The sequence below is a fragment of the Epargyreus clarus genome, unplaced genomic scaffold, assembly GCF_041222505.1.
Source record: "Epargyreus clarus isolate Ecla_fem2 unplaced genomic scaffold, WU_Ecla_fem_2.2 ptg000022l, whole genome shotgun sequence".
Taxonomy (NCBI): domain Eukaryota; kingdom Metazoa; phylum Arthropoda; class Insecta; order Lepidoptera; family Hesperiidae; genus Epargyreus; species Epargyreus clarus.
This window is the reverse complement of record NW_027332229.1, coordinates 1,673,267-1,696,414: the sequence shown is the minus strand read 5'-3', so window position 1 is coordinate 1,696,414 and position 23,148 is coordinate 1,673,267. Positions and strand designations below refer to the sequence as shown.

Here is a 23,148-nt window from a genome sequence, read left to right as displayed (position 1 = left end):
CTTTTAAAGTTATTTCTTTGTTAATCCTAATTCTTTTGTCTAAAGGTGGGTACTGACCAACGTTACGAGGTGTAATGTAACATTCGCATCGAGCGTGTACGCATCGAGCACGTTACGCTGTGTTCTAAAATCGGCGTAACATGCTCGTCAAAACTCTGTGCTCCATATTCGCCGCCAGTTCACTCAAGATGGCCGACAGCGAGGCCGCGTTGGTATCTTTGATTCTACTTAATTATTGTTTTATCCAAATTAAGAAGAAGAAAAAACGTTACTGGACATCAAACTTATTTAAAAACAGAGGCGTATGTGGTGGTTTGTCATTGATAGCAATTTTAAAAAACCAAATGATTACTGGACAGTATAAAAACTTTGTACGTATGTCTCCGATCGAGTTTGAAGAACTCGTGAATTTAATTGGACCAAGTGTACATAAAAAGGATACAAATTATAGAAAAGCAATCAGTGTCACCGAACGATTAGCACTAACGCTTCGTTTTTATGCAACAGGAGATTCCTATACTAGTATGCAATATCTTTTCAAGATATCAAAGCAACGAATAGGATTTATAGTAAAAGAGGTCAGCGAAGCCCTTATTGGAGCATTAAAAGAATATGTAAAGGTATGTAGTGTTTTAATTAATTCAGAAAAGCAGTCATTACATATCAAATTATTTAATCAATTAAATCACCAAATTCTGATAAAAATCGTTCACTCATAGCTGGTGACCCATAGTCACTTTGATGGGACGTATTTGATGCAGGTGTTTCAGGGCTTTGCTGTGGCATCGGTTGGCTTTGCTGTGGCATCGGTGAGGCTCTTGAAATTGTTCGTGTAGAGTATCCTTGTGAATAATAATTGTTCGTATTCATGCCAACATAGTCATATTCTCCGCGATCAGCACTAAACAATATATTAGATATATAATGTTGTACATGCATTTTTGTTGTTTTTGAATACGATCTTAGTTTATTTGCCAAAAAAATACCATAGGCTTCACATTCGTCAATTTTGTGCGAAGTTGATTCCGTTTGCTCGGTTTTCTTTTTTAAAATGTTGTAAGTAGATGCCATTATTTCCTCTGGGCTTGGGACAACTGCTTTCTTCCTTTTTTTGGCAGGCGGAGGGCAATCATTGTCGCTTTCATTGGCAGGCGGAGGGCAATCACCAAGCGGTTGTTCTGAAGCACCTTCACCTTCACGTAGCTGAAAATAAATATAAATCATTATTTCAGATGCCAGAAACACCAGAGCAATGGCTGGTTGTAGCAAATGACTATGATACTTTGTGGAATTTTCCACATTGCTTAGGCGCAATCGACGGTAAACATATTTTACTGCAGTCACCGATCAACAGTGGAAGTGAATTTTATAATTACAAGGGTTTCTTTAGCATCGTATTACTGGCAGTTGTTGACGCGAAATATAACTTTTTGTATGTAAACATTGGATGTCAAGGAAGAATATCTGATGGAGGGGTTTTCAATAACTGTGAATTAAACGAAAAACTAAAAATTAATGCATTAAACATCCCTCAACCCACTGCGTTGCCAGCAAGAACAGAAGAAATTCCATTTTACTTTGTTGCCGATGAAGCTTTTGCTCTTTCCGGAAATATGATGAAAGTATATGCAGGATATCATGAACGTGGTTCTAAAGAAAGAATATATAACTACCGACTTTGCAGAGCTCGTAGAGTGGTGGAAAATGTGTTCGGCATATTGTCTGCAGTGTTTAGAGTTTTGCGGAAACCTATGTTGTTAGAACCGAAAACCGCGACATCTGTCGTAACAGCAATAACATGCCTTCACAATTTTTTAAGAAAAGGTAATAATGCTCAGGTATATACCCCTGCAGGTAGCTTTGACGAAGAATCGAACGGCCAAGTCAGATTAGGAAACTGGAGAGAAGGTAACAATGATATGACTAGTATGTTACCCTTGCAAATAAGACCGCGAAGGGCTACAAGATCTGCTCACAATGTTCGTGATGAAGTTGCTGAATACTGCATTCAGCAAGGGTCTGTAAGCTGGCAAAATAATTATGCTTAAAATGGACTTACAGTATCTGTTGTAGCACGAGGTCTATTTCTATCAAGTAGAAATATCATGGCTTTGTATGCAAACCAACTACTATGGTACACTTTATCTGCACCTGAAATTAAAGTTGCAATTAACAAACGTCGACCCAAAGTAGTATATTTCGTGAATATCGTTATCTATGCTAGCAAAATAATTGTATTTATTTTTTATAATAAGTAATTGTATCTGTCACTTGTGGGCCTATGTACTTAAAAACTTAATAAATAATTACGTACCTTGTCCTGTACTAGTTGATTGTTTAATTTTTTGTTTCTCCCTCCTCAATGATGCCAGTAAACTGGTCATTTTTTTTTTACATGTTTCTCTTTCACTGTCGAGTAACAAAGCCAATCTATTCCAAGCGTCTTCTTTCTTGAGTTTGTTATAATGCTCTGGATGAGCTACATTCCACAACACTTCCTCATCTCTGTATTTTTCTATAAAAAACAAAGTTTTTTCTTTGTCCCACTCCATTTTTTAAAATATAGATGAACGACGTTTGATGATTCGCGACGCGCGTGCGCTCGTGACTACTTGCAAGAGCGTACTGACTGAACCGCGTAACACACAAAGGGTTCGCCAAAAAACCGACAGCCGGGTGGAGCACTCGCAGCGAGCAACGAGCGGCTCGTTGCTCGCTGCGAGCGCCTTGTTTCTACGTACTGACTGCACAAATGCTCGCTGTGTAACACGTTACATTACACCTCGTAACGTTGGTCAGTACCCACCTTAATGTTTTTAAGTCCCGCGTAGTTAATCTTTTTATTACCACAAAAAGCCGCGTTTGTCTTACAAAAAGAAGATTAATGAAATATTTAACTTATTCAAATTGGTTTTTGATGAACAACCGGCATTATGGCACTTAAGTAAAGTTTATTTCAATTCATTACGTTATACGTTTATTAAATTAAAAATTAATTTTAATACAAATTAAAACGATAGAAAAATATTCTCAATGAATAGGGTAAAATTATTCTCAATGAGGCAACCCAACCAATATGAACGAACGTTTGACGTTTGAGAAGTACATTCAATTGTACTCGTATTTTATTACGTCGTGGCTTTACGAAAACTTGGATCTGTGAAATAGATTACATGTATAGCGAAAAGTTTTACTGAAAAAAATATTTTTAACGAACCCATTTACTGTAACATATCGAAGTACAAAAGTTTTCTTTGCCATGTTAACAAACACAGCTTATAACATATACCTACTGGAAATTATTTTTAATGGGCTGGTGGTGCGACACTTGGGAATGCCTACATATGTACCTATTTGAAACAGCTATGTAATGAATGCTCTTGTCTATCGTTAAAAACAACATTGTGCTTGCTTGATATGTGTGTGGCATGCTGCAAAGGATACTTTTTAGTTTAATTAGTTATTGAATAGAAAATATTAATTATTTACCCCCGCACCCATAATCATTATTACTACACTACAAAAACTTTTTCTTAGTAAAAAAATGAATATTACGGAAGGAATGAAATGATAACTGAATATGTATAAATTCAAATATTTATTTTTTTGTTTTTTTTCCCTTCCCCTTCCCCTTCCACCGCTTGGCTGGTGGTGGCGGCGAGACATTTTCTTGCACCTCCTCGGTGCACTGCCTCTTGGTTGGCTTAGGGACCACCAAGACAGTGCACCTGGCGGTGCGTAACAGTGCCGCCAGGCTTTCACCACTGCTACCGCTACCGCCTTCCGCCGCAATTTCCTGCGGGATTGGGATTGGCGTCCAGGGGCTGGGGTTGGTGTCTTCGTCATTCCTGTTATTATGATGAAATATACGTAATTTAATTCTATATTAATGATGATAATTATTTATGTATAAATTCAAATATTTATTTTTTTGTTTTTTTTCCCTTCCCCTTCCCCTTCCACCGCTTGGCTGGTGGTGGCGGCGAGACATTTTCTTGCACCTCCTCGGTGCACTGCCTCTTGGTTGGCTTAGGGACCACTAAGACAGTGCACCTGGCGGTGCGTAACAGTGCCGCCAGGCTTTCACCACTGCTACCGCTACCGCTACCGCCTTCCGCCGCAATTTCCTGCGGGGTTGGGGTTGGTGTCTTCGTCATTCCTGTTATTATGATGAAATATACGTAATTTAATTCTATATTAATGATGATAATCATATATCATTATGATTCCAAAAAGCCCTCTATATATATATAGACAGATTTTAAAAGATTTCACACGGACGTCTAAATAATATCCAGTCGTCAAATCAAAAATCTATTTAACTGCAAATTAAAACTAAAGTATCAAATTATTAACGTGCAGGTGCATTTTAGATATTTATGTATAATCCAGTAAATTCACTAGAAATGTACTGTATGTAAATAACAAAAAGTTAGTACTTACATAGTAAATTCGCGCGTCTGTCCTATAATGCGGATGAAACCGTAGTACAAATGAAAGATTCAAATAAACTACTTTCCTCTATAATCCGGGGGTGTAAAACTTCTGCAAAGTTTTTCAAATTGCTACAATAGATGGCAGCATTATCATTAATTGTATGTATAATAATTTGTGATTATCTGTGTCATCATGACAAAAATTATAATTATATCAAAAATTATCATTTTAATGTCTATAATAACTATAAATAAAAGCAACCCTGCAACAAACACTTTTGTTTATAATAAGACTTTTAAAAGCGCCATCTATGAGAAGTAATTAGGACGGTGGCTTCGAACCTTTAAAAAGTGTCTATATTTTTTACTTGAAAATTGGTTTTCTAAATAGCTATGAATAATATATTATGTAGATTAATTAATGAATAGAATGTTAATTGCATCGTACCATATGGTAATTTTTTTACGTGCGTTTTACATACGTTTTGGAACTTCCGACGGAATTTCCGGTAGTCGGCGTAGGCGACTTAGTAGAGTTGCTGCGTTGACTTGCATCACCCGCGCATGCGCGTTGGGTACCGGTCGCGGTACGTGGGCAGTGTTGCCGCGCTACACAGGGCTCCCCGTAATGTATGCGCTCACATTCACAACATGGCCGCCGCCGCGGTGACGCGTTGCAATTGAAAAAAATATAATTTAATTAAGTGTGTTTTAATGTGTTAATAACGAAATAAACGTTCAGGAGACTGCGACGGCCACAATAATTACAAATTATTAAGTTTCTAAACATTATGTCAATGAACTCGTCTAGCGAGTCCATCGTGAAATATAGGCGGCACCTGCGAATGAATTAAGAAAATCGTGCTGGCAGTGAACGTGTTAATAATATCCTTAGTTATTTAGGTCGACTTTTCTTTAACCCCGTATACAGAAAACATGGTAACATACAGAAATAATGTTATGTTACCATGTTTTCTGTATGATACGGACGGTAACAAGCGAGGCAAAGCCCGATGTTACAGTCCGCACAAAATATACCACTGTCCTTCCTTTTTTTATGTTTGCTCCAGCATCTAGCACATTTTCGCCTTTTTAGAACGCCATCGCCATTCCTTGGTAGTTCGCTGGGCATGTGCGATGGCAATTCTGGAGGACATAAGCTAGACGCTGGAGGAGGAAGAAGCCTTGATATTACCTTCTCCCTGAAACATTCTAGCGTAATTTTGCTATCCTTTCCCTTTCGGTATAAAAAGAAGGAGTTCAAAAACATAATTTGAAATATGTGAACTCCTATCTTTTTATACCAACTCATACATTTATGTTCGCACGGGTAGTACGCTAACATTTGGTCGCACCGGTCAACACCTTTCATAAATTTATTATATTTAACTATTATATTTGGTTTTGACACGGTGCGACCTCGGCGGTTCACCACATCTACCATTTCGGGTGTATGCTCTGTGGATAACGTCAAGACGTCCCTTTTATCCTTCCATTTCATTACGCATACACCCTTTCTATTGTTCTGGTAAATGTGGCCACCCCGTGTTAATTTTGTACTCTTTACCTTCCGAGGATTTCTCCTGCGGGAAGGTAACAGTGTACCCGTGCAATATGTGGTTTTTGACAGCAAAATTTCAGCTTGATTGACACTATTATAATAATTATCCATATATAAGGAATGACCGGCATATAAATAATCTTTCATCAATTTGAGGACGACTTTATCGACGTGGCCTTTTCCTGCCACTTCCAAGTCAGCCGACCCTTTATACATGTGGATACGATGTACAAGACCATTAGGGTCAGCTAACATGTACAGTTTTACTCCAAATTTATTTTTTTTATTTTTTATATATTGTCGAATTAAAAGCCGTCCTCTAAATAAAATCATAGACTCATCTATAGTCAATTCTTTATCGGGATATATAACATCTTTCATTATATTATTAAAATAATTTACAAGGCAATCTACTTTTGAATAAATACAAGATTCACCGACACCGTTCGGCTGAAAATATAGCATACGAAAAATGAGCAGAAACCTATTTCTGCTCATATAATTTCCTAAATTAAATTTCACTAAGTGGTGCTTTCGCCAGTAATAATTTAATTTGTTTAGCCGAACGGTGCCCATAAAAAATAATATCCCTAAAAATATCAATAATTCTTCTCCATTCGTCGGTTTCCACCGATTTAGCCGGCTATTCGCTGATATCCCTCTACTAATAACTTCTTCTGCGTGGTCGTTGGTGGTCATGGCCAAATTATTTAAAAAAGATATATTAAATAATATTTTAAAATACTCTACGGGATTAAGGTTCTCAACATTAAATATTTTGATGCCGGGTTGTCCGGGACAATACTGAGTTCTCCAAATTTACATCATGTTTATTAAACATTTAAAAGTATTTAAAAAACTTGTTAATATTATGCCCGCTCCTGGATCTTTGATAAATTGTCATGCGTATAGCCGCTTCAACAGCGAAAACAATATGTAGGGGTAAGGTGCAATGGCGAAGGGGTAAGATCGATACATTCATTAAAACCATATTTATATGAGCCATCGTTGCTGAATATTCCATAAATCCTCTGTTGTACCGATATAAATACATAGCTTGAAATCCAATCACATAAAAAATCGTTATCGAATGAAATTCAATATTTAAAATATATCAATATTAATGAAATGGCATTATGGCACTTAAGTAAAGTTTATTTCAATTCATTACGTTATACGTTTATTAAATTAAAAATTAATTTTAATACAAATTAAAACGATAGAAAAATATTCTCAATGAATAGGGTAAAATTATTCTCAATGAGGCAACCCAACCAATATGAACGAACGTTTGACGTTTGAGAAGTAAATTCAATTGTACTCGTATTTTATTACGTCGTGGCTTTACGAAAACTTGGATCTGTGAAATAGATTACATGTATAGCGAAAAGCTTTACTGAAAAAATTATTTTTAACGAACCCATTTACTGTAACATATCGAAGTACAAAAGTTTTCTTTGCCATGTTAACAAACACAGCTTATAACATATACCTACTGGAAATTATTTTGAATGGGCTGGTGGTGCGACACTTGGGAATGCCTACATAATATGTATAAATTCAAATATTTATTTTTTTGTTTTTTTTCCCTTCCCCTTCCCCTTCCACCGCTTGGCTGGTGGTGGCGGCGAGACATTTTCTTGCACCTCCTCGGTGCCCTGCCTCTTGGTTGGCTTAGGGACCACCAAGACAGTGCACCAGGCTTTCACCACTGCTACCGCTACCGCCTTCCGCCGCAATTTCCTGCGGGGTTGGGGTTGGCGTCCAGGGGCTGGGGTTGGTGTCTTCGTCATTCCTGTTATTATGATGAAATATACGTAATTTAATTCTATATTAATGATGATAATCATATATCATTATGATTCCAAAAAGCCCTCTATATATATATATAGACAGATTTTAAAAGATTTCACACGGACGTCTAAATAATATCCAGTCGTCAAATCAAAAATCTATTTAACTGCAAATTAAAACTAAAGTATCAAATTATTAACGTGCAGGTGCATTTTAGATGTTTATGTATAATCCAGTAAATTCACTAGAAATTAACCCTGTATGTCAATAACAAAAAGTTAGTACTTACATAATAAATTCGCGCGTCTGTCCTATAATGCGTTTAGGGAGCGATGCGTGCTTGCCAAATTGGCGCCAACGGAGAACTGTTTCTTTTACATTCAATCGTATTGCAAATGGCGTTCGCGCCGCTCATTCAGACCTGCGCACGAGAGCTGCGCAACGAGCAGGGAGCGGCGAAATTATCTATATAAAATTGGGACTGTTTGTCCGGCGTACATACATAATTTATTTTATACAGTTATTGAATTATATGACTTATACAATTTTATGTTATTTACGTGTTGCAATTAAATTGTTATTTATATACTATTACAATGTATTGATATTTAAATTTATAGATTTATACATTTAGTAGTTACACTACATGCGGATGAAACCGTAGTACAAATACTACTTTCCTCTATAATCCGGGGGTGTAAAACTTCTGCAAAGTTTTTCAAATTGCTACAATAGATGGCAGCATTATCATTAATTGTATGTATAATAATTTGTGATTATCTGTGTCATCATGACAAAAATTATAATAATATTAAAAATTATCATTTTAATGTCTATTTAATAACTATAAATAAAAACAACCCTGCAACAAACACTTTTGTTTGTTGCAGGGTTGTTTATAATAAGACTTTTAAAAGCGCCATCTATGAGAAGTAATTAGGACGGTGGCTTCGAACCTTTAAAAAGTGTCTATATTATATTTTACTTGAAAATTGGTTTTCTAAATAGCTATGAATAAAATATTATGTAGATTAATTAATGAATAGAATGTTAATTGCATCATACCATATGGTAATTTTTTTTTACGTGCGTTTTACATACGTTTTTGAACTTCCGACGGAATTTCCGGTAGTCGGCGTAGGCGACTTAGTAGAGTTGCTGCGTTGACTTGCATCACCCGCGCATGCGCGTTGGGTACCGGTCGCGGTACGTGGGCAGTGTAGCCGCGCTACACAGGGCTCCCCGTAATGTATGCGCTCCAGGAGCCAGGTCACATAGTCCCTTGGTGGTAGTATGGGGAGGTGGGGCTCCTCTTGTATTCGTATGTAAACAAAAGGTAAACAATTACTTTATAGTATAAAGCAGTCGTTATCCGCGTCTGTCCCTATGTATGTATGCTTAGATCTTTAAAACTACACAATGGATTTTGATGCGGTTTTTTTTAATAGACAGAATAATTCAAGAGAAAGGTTTATAGTATAATTCCTTCTGGTTGAGGGAAAGGGCAATTGTTTTACTACGAATTTAACACGTGCTAGTGTTTATATTTATGTATGTTAGTCTGTAATGTATTTATGTTATGGACCTTGTTGTCTGAAAAAAATAAATAAAAATAGCAAAGAGTTAGCCTGGCTATTCAGCGGGGAAATGCCGCCAGTGTCTTAGGTACCATGCCTCACACGGGCCTTTTAGATGAAGTTTTTTTATAAAGTAATATTTTGTTTTATATGTACATATATATAATTATAATTGGTTTAATTTTTTTTTCTCTAATTCTTCTTTCATCAAAGCATGATGGAAGTTGTAAATTAATAAAAATATTATTTACAAATATGTATATATTTTTGGGGGCCTTTCTGGTTAAATCCGTCAATTTTAGGGGATTTTAACTGAACTTTAGGCGTAAACATTATTTTGAGTTGGCAACTCTGAATAGTTGAATGAATAGATACTTAGGACAAGTTGTGGCTTAAGAGCGAAACTTTATTTAATCATGATGTAAGTACATAACGACTAAGCAATAGAATTACTTTAGCACCTATTCAAAATACAAATGCCCCTTTTAACATAATGTACCTTCTAATCAAGTACGTAATTATTTAATTTCAGCAAACTGATTTATGTTGTATTGGGCTTGGCGGCAGCGTGCTGGACGGCACTATACATCAAGGAAATAAAAACAAACAGAAGACCTAAACCGTAAGTAACACAAACAAAATATAAATTCCTGCGGCGGCTTCTTTGATGTAGCTCTTAGACCAAGCCAAAATGCCGCCGCAAAGCTTTATCTTTTATGGTCATTAGTAGGTACACGTAATTACGATAACTTAGGGTAGAAAAGGGTAATGGGAGTCACTTAAGCAAGTTTTCAAATAAAAGCTTATTTCAATATCAAATATTTATTGCTTATGTTTTATAACAAAAAACACGTATTTGTCTAACAATTGAGATCAGTTTTAATCATTTGGTACATAAACTTTGGGAAAAAATTAAGATTAAAAAAAAAAAAGGTTTGACTCCCATTGCACTTACTTCGGGGCAATGGTGGTCAGCCTGTGGGAAATGAAGATCAAGTAAAACTAACACATATCGCAGACGTACCCTTCGGCAGAATCCCATCCAGTGCATTCTGCGTGTGCCCACAATCCACATGTGGTACAGCGGTACCACATCTCATTGTTTCGTCTAAATTCACTGCATATCAAGCATCTATTTTCTGCGTCTTCTGCATCATCATTTTCGTCATCCTGGCACAAGTCGTTAGTGTTAGTGTCTGAGACTGATGTATCGTTTGAATCTTGAAGAACCTGTCTCTTTGCCCTTTGGGGACCATCACCCTTCTGCACCTCAGTCTTCTTCCCCTGACCCTTACCTTTCCATTTCTTTTTTTCTTTCTCTTGCTCTTTCTGTATTTTTTTTATCTTTTTATTTTCCTTTTCTATCAAATCTTTCTTCAGTGGAGTTGAGGTTAATATGCATGCTGCTTCTTTCGGCGCTGTTTCTCTTTAGCCACAGTTGTTTTCTCTGGTAATTTTATAAAATCGGAAAGTTGAACATTTGACGTAGGATCAGACGACTCTTTGTCTTGTGATGTCGGGGAAGAGATAACTACTTGCGCTGATTCACTTACAGCTGATAAATCTAATTGTTTTGATGTGCTCGGAATGACATTTGAATCTTGTTCTATGTCACAAGTAGAAATGGTAATAGACTCATTGCAAACGACTATAGAGTCAGATTGGAGAATCTCAGCAGCCATAAAATCTTCTTCACAACAAAATACTTGGGGATTTATTGGAAAAATACCTGTTGCACTAAATCCCGACTCTGCTTTGTTAATAGAGGCAACGGTAATATATGATTTCCTCACCAATGAAGCTACATCATAAGGAGATATGTGTTCGAGGCGATGACTTTTGATGTGCAAATCACATTCCTTTTTGTATGCGGTTTTAAGAGGTCCCAAGAATGACACGTCCAAAGGCTGCATTCTGTGGGATGTGTGGTGGCAAGGATAACATATGAATATAGTTGCTTTTGCAAAATTAGTAGATAGATAGGGAAGAATGACTAGCATGATTGTCTAAAATCAAGAGAACAGGTTCGTCCATAGAAGGTTTAGCATGATTTTTAAAATGTGTGAGCCACTCAAGAAAGAGACTTTCGTTTATCCAACCATTGTCGGAGCATTTATAAAGTGCTCCCGATGGACCATCCTTCTCAAGTAGAGGAGTCATTCTCTTGCGAGGATAAATAAACATAGGTGGGATGAAGCCACCTGCAGCGCTCATTGCAAACATCAAAGTTATATTTTTGCCTCTCTCCCAACTGGTGATGGACCCCACTCTCTTCTGTCCTTTTGTTGCTAGTATTTTCCCTGGAGTCTGTACTGTTGTCATTCCGGTTTCGTCGCAATTATATATATTTTTGGGAAGAAATTTGTGTTTCTCCATAATTTCCTCCAACAGCTTAAAAAATAACTGCACCTCCTCTTTATTGAACGCTGTTATTCGATTTATATTGGTTGCCTCTGGTTTCCTCACAGATATATTATTTCTTGCCATAAACGCTGTCAACCAATCTCGACCAGCCATTTTTGTAACTTTATTAAAGTTATGCTTTAAATTCATACTTTCCGCATAATCATATGCCACTTTCCTTATTTGAGTTGCGGTACAACCATAAAATATATTAGCCATCTTTTTTATAACATCAGCTAATTTTTCTTCTACTTCAGGCGTAAAATCTGTACGTCTTCCGAGACGTGGTTCTAGGATAGTCTTCTTTTTGTATCTTTTTTGTAAGCTCGAAAATGGGATACCAGTAGATTTACTAGCTTTTCTTATAGATTAACCCTCTTGTTCAATAAGAAGTATGGCTCTTTGGAGAGCCTCGGATGACCAGTTGGCTTTTTCGGTTGTCCTTACTCGTACTTTCGGCATCTAGAAACAAAAATATTAACATTAGTCTTTTGCGGGTAATGGTAATCACCTGCGGACAATGGGGGTCACTTGACTCTCATTAGCCGCTACTATACTGCCAACAAAATAATAACAATATAAAAAAAACCTAAGTTTGAATCGTAATATAAGACGCTTATCACAATTTTAAACATACAGACTACCTTTCTACAATATACAAAATTTGGTAAACATAATATATTTTCGTGCTTGCACCTTTTGTCCTTCTTGCGACTACAAACGGCAATTGCACGTGCAGATAATGTGTTGATTATTATTAGATGTTTGGTTTTTCATAGAACCTGCCAAGAGTAAATAATAATATGATAGGTACTTAGTGATTTTTGTTTTTTTTTTTTTACTTGGAAACGGATCGACTCCACTTTACCATGGATAAAGTTAACACTTAAAAATATGTAGGTATAGTAGATACTCCAACGAGTGCCTGCAACCCATTTATGGCCCACTACTGAGCACGGGTCTCTCCTCACAAGTGGAGAAGGCCTGGAGCATACTCCACCACGCTGCTCCAATGCGGATTGGTGGAGACAGGTTAGTGGCCAACCTGTTTGTCGGATGTTTTCAAACCGCCCGAAAGGCCTCCGACAAGGTTTAACGACTGCCATCTATCGACAACAACCGGGACCGACGGCTTAACGTGCCCTCCGAAGCACGGAAACGCGCATGAAATTTTTGCCACTAGCGGTCACCCATCCAACTCCCGACGCTGCTTAACTTTATTGATTGTTTTCAATCAACACAGCTAGCGGGGCTATGCGCGCTTCAACGAGTAGTAAAGAAAAAAATTGTAATAATTGGGCAACCTGCAAAGCTCTATTTTATTAAGTACGTGTTTTGATTTTAGGAAAACATCGCGGCAAAAAATGGTGCCAGTTTTGCCGGCACCGTCAGCACGACCACCGTCAAGCCCAATAGACATTCCTTGGCCAGATCCAGACTGGCCAAGGAGAAAAATACAATATAAAAATATGAGAACAGAACGGCGGGACCATGCCTATCCTTTGTAGGCACGGTCCCGCCAAATAAATAAATGAACTGAGACTACTTACACTTATTTTATTTATTCTTATCCAAAAGGACCTAACTGATAGAATAAATAGGTATTTAGGACTTATTGATCGTTTAATTACTAGAGACACGCCTCGTAATTGCACAGGTGCAGGTACTAGTGAAGACCAATTTATGTATATACAACAAAAATTAAATACCTATAAAACATATTTTTATTGTAGGATACCTACTGAACAAGTGTTAATTCTGTTAACCCTCTTACTGTATTCGTCTTTTTTTAATACTAATTTTTCCACATAGTAAAAAAATCATACAAACTATCTGGTCACTCATACAAATGAAAGAATTAGCCAAATCCGTTTCATTAAATTAGTACTGAGGTAAAAGTTTTTTTCAATCCATATACTTCTAGTTTTCTACCTATTATTTTATATATATTTTGACACTTACCTGAAAGTCTTCATTTATTTCAATTTCCTCGAAGTTCTCGGTTTCATTTTCGGTTCCTTGTATAAATTATATTATTAAAAGTTCTTCTGTGTCCATATATCACGGTTATTCATTTTTTTTCCAATGAGTCACTTCACTAGCACGTATTTGACGTCACGATTTGCCGTGTAATACCGACTACGGCTTATATATATATATCGAAAAGCTACTCACTCACTCACTCATCACGAAATCTCAGAAACTACAAGTGCTAGGAGTTTCAAATTTTGCATGCGGGTTCTTTTAAGGACGTAAGTGCTAACTAAGACGGGATTTTATGAAATTCAACCTAAGGGGGTGAAATGGGAGGGAGAAGTTTGTAGGGAATTTTTTCAATTCTAGACTTAGACGAATGAAAATAGGTACATATGTTCTCGATTAAAAAATTATCTGAGTTGGTAAAATAAACAAAATTCTCTTTTAAAGAGGTAAAATGGGTGGGTAAATTTTTTATGGAAATTTTCTCATATCTGGACTTAGTATGAAAAATTTATATACGGGGCACGGATTATAATTATCTTCTTCAACAACTTAGTAGTATTGCATTTCTTCATGACCACGCGGGCGAAGTTGCGGGCAACAGCTAGTTTCATATAAATGACGAATGGGGAAAGTGTAACCAATATACTAAATAAACATTGGTTGACAAGATGTAGGCGATAAAAATACAGCGAAAAATATTGTATTAATAGTTTTATTTTTGCATAACGTTTGTGTCGGCATTACCCGACATTGGCGTTTGAACGTCCAAAACAAATTGTTAGGTATAGCTGACTGTGGCTGTGAAAGGGTTAATAAACACAAAAAAAAAAATACAACTTGTAATCTTTTTTTTCTGACCAGGATGATGTTATCGAGTACGAAATAATAACAAAAACCTATTTAAATAAAATATACTAACCTCTTATTCATAGTTGCGCGCAACACGTGACAAGTCTTTTTTTGACGTTTAATTTAGCCGAACATATCAGATCTTTTATAAAATTTCGTCAATGGCAAAATAACCAAATGGGCATAACCCGAACTATTCTAAATACAATTCTCGAACAATAGACTCATAGCTGCGTTAGGGGCACCCAATGAATGCAACTCGAAAATGTATGAAACGCATATAAGCGTTACGGGCATATTGTAAGTGCCTTTTCACACGTACCGGTTGCCGGGCAGCCGGCGCCGGATACCCGGTGTCAAATAAGCTTTCACATGTGCCGGTTGATGCCAGCAGTATCGGCTAGAGAGCCGACAAGAGTACAGTCTCGTTCTATAGTTTCAAAGATGGACCGTGAACAAATAATTGCAATGTGGCTTTTATATCGAAGACGAAAATATCTACGCCGGAAAGAAAAATCAAGAAATTATTGGGTTCATCCAATTAATATGAAAAGAGAAGCATTAGGTGCATTCTATACATTATTCCCAGATCTACGAGCACATGAAGACAGGTTTTTCAAGTACTTTAGAATGTCTATAACTTCTTTTGATGAATTACATAACCGTTTGAAAAACTCTTTGCAACGTCAGGATACAAAAATGAGAAACTGCATTCAGCCTGTCGAGATGCTAGCTGTTACAATTCGGTAAGTAAAATAAAAATCAATTAATTTTTTATGTTTATTGAAAAAATAATTAAATTGTTACAACATATTTTCATCCGCAAAATCAATGGAATCCATTGTAGAAGAATTTATTGAATATGGAGATGGAGTATTTGATAATTCTTCGCCGTAAACACGATAAAACTGGGCAGTAGAAGTCGTTGGAGAAGTAGGAGGCAATTGTGGTGATGGTACAGTTGATTGTATTGGTGATGGTACATTTAGTGGTACAGTTTGGTACGGTAGTGTTGATGGTGGAACAAAAGTTTGGTGTGAAAACTGAGATTGTGGAGGTATATTTTGAAATGAAACAGGCAACTGGGGGCGAAATGTTTGATGTATTGTTTGCGAATGAGTCGTATCAGGGTGGTTTATTCTGTGGTACTGTACCGAGCATCTCTGCTTTTTAATTTTCGTTATTAATTCCATTACTCCCAACTGGAATTGTATAACTTCATCGTCCGTAAAAGTGTTTAGGGATGGAATTATTCCTTTGAAAAAACACAAATGTCTATCTGGTTCTTCTTCCATTTTTTTCAACATTTTCAATTCTATTGGATCCATCTTTGCGTGCCGTTTTCGAGATCCTAGTTCTTTATTAGGTTTTTTAAATTTTTCCAATTTTTCTTTTTTCTTATCAATCTCTGGTGTATTTCCTTCCATTGTTTGAGGATCTTCTGTTTCCTGTGTCAAACTATCAGTAGTGGGACGTTCCTTAAAAACTTTGTTGAGAAATTGTAGCTGATCATTGAAAACATATTTTTTTACTTTTGAAGCACCAGCACCTGATTTGGTAACGTCCTTTTGTTTTTTACAAGACTTTTTAAATGAATCACGAACGTTTCCCCAACGTTTTATCACTTCTTTACCTGTAATAATAAAAATAATTAAAATAATTTTAATTACCTATATTGTTTCAGATACCTAGCAAGTGGTCATACTTTTACAGATATGAGCTTCGAGTACAGACTTGGCATCTCAACTATAAGCTTTATAGTAAAAGAAGTGTGCCAAGCTATGTGGTCTATTATGAAATTTGAATGTATGCCTATACCTGGAAAAGAAATGTGGGAATCGATTGCCTTAAAATTTGAACAAAGGGCCAACTTTCCACACTGCTTAGGTGCAGTTGACGGGAAGCACATTCGAATTATCAATCCTCTAGGGTCGATGTACCACAATTATAAAGGCTATGCTTCAGTAGTATTAATGGCTGTAGCAGATTCGGAGTACTGCTTTACATATGTTGATATTGGTAGCTACGGAAAAGACTGTGACTCTCACATTTTCAAGAAATGTTCATTGTGGTCATCAATTTTAAATAGTGAGCTCGAGCTACCGAAGGAAAATTGTCTCACGGGAACAACGAGCCCTAATATGCCTTATTTCTTTGTTGGTGACGAAGCATTCGCTATACACAAACATCTGCTTCGGCCATATGGTGGGTCGAATTTAACCATGAAACAACGAATTTATAATTATCGTTTATGCAGAGCTCGGAGGTATGTGGAGTGCACATTTGGAATTCTCACTAATAAGTGGAGAATATTACATCGTGCCATTAATTTGGAACCCGACTTAGCAGTTGATATTGTAAAGGCTTGTGTAATCCTGCACAATTTTGTCCGTGTCAGAGATGGATATCAACCAGAGGATACAATGACCATATTTGGATTAGAAGATTTAAGTGGAGAACAAGTAAGACGTGGAGGGTTAGCAGCAAATAATGTTAGAAATATTTTAGCGGACTATTTTATGACCGAACCTGGACAAGTCAGTTGGCAGTTATCTAAAATATAAAAAAGTGTAATTACTATCAGTTGTGTAATATTAAATGATTTGCAAACTTACCAAATGAGTTTTTTTCACCGTCAGTAATTTCTTCGAAGTCGGGCTTAAGTATTGCGCAAACTTCCCGCCAAGCTTTTTTTGTTTCATTTTTGTCCTTGTACTCAGCGCAAGTTTTGTCCCATAAAACTGGCTTCGCTTCCACCAATGTTATCAACAGTTCGATATCTATCTCCATTTTATAGTTTAGAAGAAGGTATGCAATGTAATTTACGAGCGTCGTCGAGCGTGCGACAGAACTACGCACGCGCGTGCTCTCGCAGACTGTACCTGGGCGACTGACCGGCCGGCGCGTCTGAAAGCTAGTTGCGTGTTCCATACACCACTGTCAGTTCGGCCGCCGGCTAACCGATGCCCGGCGACCGGACGCACAGTGGTGGTTCCGGCGCGCACCCGGCAACCGCCTGCCGGATAAATTACGCCGGTACATGTGAAAGCTATGTACCATGCCCATACACTTCACCACCGGGTAACCGGCGCCGGCCACCCGGCAACCGGTACGTGTGAAAAGGCACTAATAGTGTTAAAAACGCACAGACGCGTCGTGGGCACTCAAAGGGAAATACTATTAAATTATAATTTTAAAGCATGAGCACAATGTCACTTTTTTTCAACCTACCGCCCAAAAGAAACGTACTTCATGACTTTACAATTTCCATTAATTGTGCTTTAATCATGGTGGAATCAAATGTGATATTTTTATCGCTCATACCCCTTCTTTCTGCCTACATACCCCTTTACCTGAACCCACACAAGCTCTATAGGGTTCAGGTCGCAATGGTTAGAAGGAAGTCGAAGAATGGTGACACCGTGCTCCCTAGCCATCTCATCTGTTTTGTATTTCTTAAAATATACTTCATTGCTTTTTAGAATTTCCATTAATTGTACTTTAATCATGGTGAAATCAAATGTGATATTTTTAATAATAATAATAATAATAAACATTTATTTCAGACAATATAGACAAAGATACAAAAGTAATGGTGGACGGATTGATGTCCTGTCATTGCTATGTGACATTTCCGGAAACAATTTCTGGCCGAGTGGCCATAGAGCTGGCAGCGGTGTCACTGCGTGGGACCTATCCTTGATCGGGGATCTTCAATATCTATACCCGATATAAGGTATATCGATTTGATGCCAAGGTTTTTCTTTGCCTCGATAGAACGGGGAAGAATGACGAGGACCATGTCCAATGTTCCAATTCTTTCGGGATTCGTCTTATAAGACGTCGTGTCGTCGTGTCGTGTCGTGTCGTCGTGTTGACGGTCGTCATAACGACCGTCAACATCATATCATACTCCAGCGCGACGGTAGTCTACGGTCTCGGACCTTAAAAAATTGTTAATTCTCCTGAGGTCATCGTCACAGGCCTAAATGCCTCCTTGATGGGCAGGCCTTGCGGTTTTTGACGATGACCTCAATTTCCAATCTTTGGGGATGTGTCATCTTTTCGTATTCCATAGCGACGGTAGTCTACGGTCTCGGACTTTAATAATCGGGTAATTCTTCTGAGATCGTCGTCACAGTTTATTTGATTGCAATAGCAACTGTTCCTAGACGATAGTAGGCGGATGTTTCGCGCTAATATTTTTCTTTAGTCAAAGTTTGATTCTCGAATCACTCTTATATTTGTTGGCTTGGTCACATACAGTAGCCACAAGTTCCAATCCTTTTGCATTGATCTTAGTTTCATATTTTTAAGTATTTTTTTTAATCTCGTCCATAGGTGCTACTTGTGGAGAGGCTGGAGGACTGGGAGAGGGATGTAGTTTGTCCGGGCGGAGCCTTGGCCAACTACATTGTGCTAACAACGCAGAAACAGTTGGTAGTCGGATGAGAATAGGCACTTTTTTTGGCTTCTAGCAAACATATGTCTTTAAATTCTCTGTCAGCCATCACAGCTTTAGTATGCAAACAGTCAAGTAACCACTCACACACCATTGCAACATCAGTAGCTCTTCTACCATATCCATCGGAAATAAAATTGATGAATCCATCGAGTGTTCATGACATCAAATACTTTAATATTGTGCAGCACCCGCACTCGTAGGACCGCAATGTTAGAGTTGTCAAATAAAATTCATTCTCTTGCCGCCAACCATCTCGAGTGTTTTATTAGGTTATGATCCCAAAGTTTCGTTTTTATTAGAAATTATTATAAGGGCCTCTTTCACCACCCTTGAGTAAAGTATCGAGTAGACTAATCGTCAGTTAAAGTCACCCGTAACTGCATGTGTCTATTTCACGACGCTCGAGTAACACTAATCATATGATTAAACTGACTCGTAACTTACTTGCCACATTGTCTGCCAATTAGCGTGTTTACTTGGCAGTTAAATTAAATGACAGGCTTTAGATTTATGAACATTTGTGTATCGGTCGTGTAAAAATGGATTTAATTGATTTAATTGACCATCAATTGGATGAATTAGAATATTCTACGCTGCAACGGATACCGAGGATTCGTGTGTTTAAATTCCGTGTTGATTATTTTACAAATTTAGACGAAAGTGATTTTTTGGCTAGATTTCGTTTATCGAAGTTTGCAGTAAACCAAGTGCATAACCTTATAAAACATAAAATAACTTCTAAAACGCAAAGGTGAGTATCATTAATTATTTATGAATAATTTAATTAAATGATTTTATTAATAGATAACCTATAAAAACATAATGTTCCTTCTATACGACGACGTATAGAAGGACGTAAAGATTGAATGCGGCGTTCTATCAGTAACCTACTTCAGCTACTTTAATTAATCATAAAATCTTTATTTCAGAAATCAAGCAGTTTCAACTAAAGCAAGCCTATTATTAACGTTGAGGTATCTTGCTACTGGATCGTACTTAAGAAGTGCGGCTGACTTTTGTGGTGTCAGTCCACCAACAGCAAGCCGTATTGTTAAGAAAGTAACTGAGGCTATCGCTCAATTACGACCACTTACAATAAAGTTCCCTGAGGACCTAACTGCACTACAAGACGGTTTTTATCAAATCGCAAAATTCCCCAGGGTAATAGGAGCTCTAGATTGTACCCATGTTACAATACAGTCACCCGGTATGTTATAAGTATTTCTAAATATTATCATGAATGGAAGTTATTATGATTGTTCACCTAGGAACGTACATAGTACAACATTTTAATGTAATACTTGTTATTTCAGGAGGCGATTCAGCTGAAAATTATAGAAACAGAAAATCTAATTTCTCAATTAATGTTCAGGTGGTTTGTGATAGTCAATTAAGATGCTTGGATATTGTGGCAAGGTGGCCAGGGTCTGTTCATGATCAGACTATTTTTAACAATTCTTGTTTGAAACAAAGATTTGAAAGTGGATATTTTGGAGATAGCTTGCTTCTTGGTGACAGTGGATATGAAATAAAGCAATATCTTTTAACCCCCTTTCTGAATCCTTCATCCCCTGCAGAAAATTTATATAACGAATCACACATACGGACAAGGAACACCATTGAAAGATGTTTTGGTGTGTGTAAAAACAGATTTCCTGTCCTTCGGCGACAGATAACGTTAAAATTAGATCGTGTACAAGCTATAATAGTTGCCTGCTTTGTACTACATAATATTGCAATTGATGCAAATGAAGAAAAATTTGCAGACAACTATGACTCACATACTGAGGCTGGTGAAGAAAATGCAACACAGAGTCCTGATTTGAATAATGATTTGAGGAATAGACTGGTGCAAGAATATTTTTTACCATTATTAAATAATAATAGAGAGTAAATAAAACAAAAGTTTTCATTTAAAATTATTTTGTAATTTTAATTTGTACTCCTCTTCCTTCCATTTGCGCTCTTTTTCTTTAAACTCTGCCTCCTTCTTGCGTTTAGTTTCTTCAAATTCCCACACTTTCCTTTTTTCAGTAATTTCTTCTTCCAAAAATTTTTTTTGAAGTAGAACTAGATCTAATTTTGCTTGAGTCAGCTCATCGAAAAGTGTTTTTTTCTGTACATTAGCTGTAAAGAAAACAATAGTAAAATAAATACCGATAGAAATAGTACACATGACCACTCAGCACAGGTAATACTTTGATCCAGGGCAGTGGTTGTTAACGTAAGTATGATTTCACGGGCCCTCTTAGCAAAATTATTTTTATAATTAATTTTAGTGCTGCAAAAAATAACTTACAATTATTTATTTAACTAATTTAAATGCCAATAGATAAGACGGCAGACCCCAATACACAGCAGCTGCTCTTTGACTCTCAGGCCACAGGTTAAGAAATAATGACCTAGGGAGTTTCTCTATTAGCACAGCAATCAAGATGTGGTGTTGTGGCTGTAAACCTAATGTCTTACCAATCAGTGAAGAGTGTTTCCTTGATTTTAAATTCCTTCTACTAGTGACATCCCATTTTTTATTTGCATTTGTACATGGAGTTATTACATTTTTCCTCATTGGAGTATCAAGCAATGTTTGTGCATCTGTAACAAAATTAATGAATTTTAAACATAAACTTTTAAGGCAGAGACAACTACACACTTCTTTTAGGATTATATATTTAGAAAAAGCATCAAAAACAATATCAATTCATACCATTCATATTTTCTAGCATTATATTTGTTTCTCCTGGAATTGTGTCTGTACTAGTAATTGGCAATGGTTCACACTCGTCAGTAACTAGTAACATAACTTCTGTAAAAAAAATAGCATAATTACCAGATAAGAGGGAATAATTATGAAATAACATTGACTGTGCTATGAAATAACATTGACTAACTACTAAGTACTTTAGATACTTACGATTTTCAGTAGTCTCACTTTGTACAACCTCAGTTATGTCAACGTCTAATACTGAAATCCCTTTAAATTCTTCTAATTTGGGAACATCAATGACATCTGTAATATAAGCATATATTTTCATTTCATTTATTAGGAATTAGGAATTCATAATTTATTAACGATACTGAACATTATAATACTTTATTTATTAAACAAATAAACATTTAACTCACCTTGATTTTCATGACTTTGTGATATTACATCACAATCGTAAACACTTTTCATGCCATCGGTGCTGAGTGTAATCATGGATTTTATTTGTTCCTCCACATTATCCAATGAAGGTGCCTTATTACTGCCACCACCAGTGCGGTAAAGCTCCGAGCGTATTGCAGCCGACTTTTTTCTGACCGTACGTTTCAGGCCCTCATACTTTACTTTTAAAGTTTTGGTTGATCTGAATGTGCCTCCAGATCGCGCATTAAATTCGTTCTGGATGCTTTCCCAAGCGGCTTCCTTCATTTTCCACGTCGAAGCATCGCTTTTTTTATTTTCTAGCACAGTTTGATATTTCTGCACAAGGGATACCAAAATATCCCTCTCGGGCAACGAAAAGTTTGCACTTCTATCTCTTTTAACTTTGTCCATTACATCCATGATAATAAATACAAACAATAACAACCAAATAAACAACACGCTATGACGCGAAATGAAGATACGAAATTAAAAATGACAGCTAAGCTGCCAAAAAACGACGTTTGACAAGTGACTTTGACGTAATATTGAACGAATGTAACGTATGATTTGTTACGTCGTTCACTTAACCGGTGAGTTGTTACTCGAAGCTTGATTTTCGTTTGTGAAATTGATAGAAGATACTCGGAAGTTTTACTTGCCAATTAACGTTAATTGCCAAGTAACTAATTAACGCTTTACTTGGTGATGGTGAACGAGGCCCTTATACTAATAAATCTTTAGAATAATAGAACAAAATTATACAAAATCTGCATTGTATTATCTTATCATCTAATAGTAAGCCATATGTAAATAAAATCTAATAAAAAACTTCAAGTTACAATAGAAAAATCAGTATCACAGAGACATTAAAATCAATATAAATCTAAATATATTACACAGAGTGGTACTTTTGGAAACTCGGCTCAGCACATAAATATACGTTACAAACG

At 36.7% G+C, this 23,148-nt stretch overlaps 5 protein-coding genes, 1 long non-coding RNA gene and 1 pseudogene across 7 annotated transcripts; 3 read left to right on the top strand and 4 right to left on the bottom strand.

Moving 5' to 3' along the window:
• Positions 1-39: 39 nt before the first annotated feature.
• LOC140751326 (uncharacterized) lies at positions 40-2,063 on the top strand. Its single transcript, XM_073085235.1, has 2 exons — positions 40-620; positions 1,233-2,063. The coding sequence occupies exons 1-2, from the start codon at positions 141-143 to the stop codon at positions 2,046-2,048; spliced, it is 1,296 nt and encodes a 431-aa protein (XP_072941336.1). The 5' UTR covers positions 40-140; the 3' UTR covers positions 2,049-2,063.
• Positions 616-2,552, bottom strand: LOC140751327 (uncharacterized). The gene is made up of 3 exons (XM_073085236.1): positions 2,315-2,552; positions 2,060-2,151; positions 616-1,203 (listed from the first exon to the last, which is right to left on the bottom strand). The coding sequence occupies exons 1-3, from the start codon at positions 2,550-2,552 to the stop codon at positions 673-675; spliced, it is 861 nt and encodes a 286-aa protein (XP_072941337.1). The 3' UTR covers positions 616-672.
• Positions 2,553-9,568: 7,016 nt separating this feature from the next.
• LOC140751367 (uncharacterized) lies at positions 9,569-13,697 on the top strand. The gene is made up of 3 exons (XR_012103304.1): positions 9,569-9,789; positions 9,901-9,990; positions 13,117-13,697. It is a non-coding gene; the product is annotated as an uncharacterized LOC140751367 (long non-coding RNA).
• LOC140751366 (uncharacterized) lies at positions 9,724-11,936 on the bottom strand (annotated as a pseudogene).
• A 1,278-nt stretch (positions 13,698-14,975) lies between the features above and the next one.
• On the top strand, positions 14,976-17,243 carry LOC140751346 (uncharacterized). The gene is made up of 2 exons (XM_073085253.1): positions 14,976-15,349; positions 16,288-17,243. The coding sequence occupies exons 1-2, from the start codon at positions 14,976-14,978 to the stop codon at positions 17,165-17,167; spliced, it is 1,254 nt and encodes a 417-aa protein (XP_072941354.1). The 3' UTR covers positions 17,168-17,243.
• LOC140751347 (uncharacterized) lies at positions 15,344-17,534 on the bottom strand. The gene is made up of 2 exons (XM_073085254.1): positions 17,219-17,534; positions 15,344-16,236 (listed from the first exon to the last, which is right to left on the bottom strand). Exons 1-2 carry the CDS (start codon positions 17,532-17,534, stop codon positions 15,407-15,409), a joined length of 1,146 nt encoding a protein of 381 aa, XP_072941355.1. The 3' UTR covers positions 15,344-15,406.
• A 3,443-nt stretch (positions 17,535-20,977) lies between these two features.
• On the bottom strand, positions 20,978-22,926 carry LOC140751323 (uncharacterized). 2 transcript variants are annotated; one of them, XM_073085234.1, is made up of 5 exons: positions 22,195-22,926; positions 21,983-22,078; positions 21,776-21,874; positions 21,538-21,663; positions 20,978-21,195 (listed from the first exon to the last, which is right to left on the bottom strand). In XM_073085234.1, the coding sequence occupies exons 1-5, from the start codon at positions 22,616-22,618 to the stop codon at positions 20,978-20,980; spliced, it is 963 nt and encodes a 320-aa protein (XP_072941335.1). In that variant the 5' UTR covers positions 22,619-22,926. The 2 variants fall into 2 exon arrangements, with proteins under 2 accessions (XP_072941335.1, XP_072941334.1); XM_073085233.1 differs by having other exon boundaries at positions 21,776-22,078.
• Between the last annotated feature and the right edge of the window lie 222 nt (positions 22,927-23,148).

Coding starts and splice junctions, on each gene's coding strand:
- LOC140751346 (XM_073085253.1), top strand. CDS start 14,976: ATGTGCCGGTTGATGCCAGCAGTATCGGCTAGAGAGCCGACAAGAGTA. Junction 15,350..16,287: donor ATGCTAGCTGTTACAATTCG/GTAAGTAAAATA, acceptor ATATTGTTTCAG/ATACCTAGCAAGTGGTCATA.
- LOC140751347 (XM_073085254.1), bottom strand. CDS start 17,534: ATGGAACACGCAACTAGCTTTCAGACGCGCCGGCCGGTCAGTCGCCCA. Junction 16,237..17,218: donor CGGTGAAAAAAACTCATTTG/GTAAGTTTGCAA, acceptor TTATTATTACAG/GTAAAGAAGTGATAAAACGT.
- LOC140751326 (XM_073085235.1), top strand. CDS start 141: ATGCTCGTCAAAACTCTGTGCTCCATATTCGCCGCCAGTTCACTCAAG. Junction 621..1,232: donor CATTAAAAGAATATGTAAAG/GTATGTAGTGTT, acceptor TCATTATTTCAG/ATGCCAGAAACACCAGAGCA.
- LOC140751327 (XM_073085236.1), bottom strand. CDS start 2,552: ATGGAGTGGGACAAAGAAAAAACTTTGTTTTTTATAGAAAAATACAGA. Junction 2,152..2,314: donor ATCAACTAGTACAGGACAAG/GTACGTAATTAT, acceptor CTTTAATTTCAG/GTGCAGATAAAGTGTACCAT. Junction 1,204..2,059: donor CTCGTGCTACAACAGATACT/GTAAGTCCATTT, acceptor ATTTATTTTCAG/CTACGTGAAGGTGAAGGTGC.
- LOC140751323 (XM_073085233.1), bottom strand. CDS start 22,618: ATGGATGTAATGGACAAAGTTAAAAGAGATAGAAGTGCAAACTTTTCG. Junction 21,664..21,775: donor AATGCTAGAAAATATGAATG/GTATGAATTGAT, acceptor ATTTTGTTACAG/ATGCACAAACATTGCTTGAT. Junction 21,196..21,537: donor GAAACACTCTTCACTGATTG/GTAAGACATTAG, acceptor TTTTCTTTACAG/CTAATGTACAGAAAAAAACA.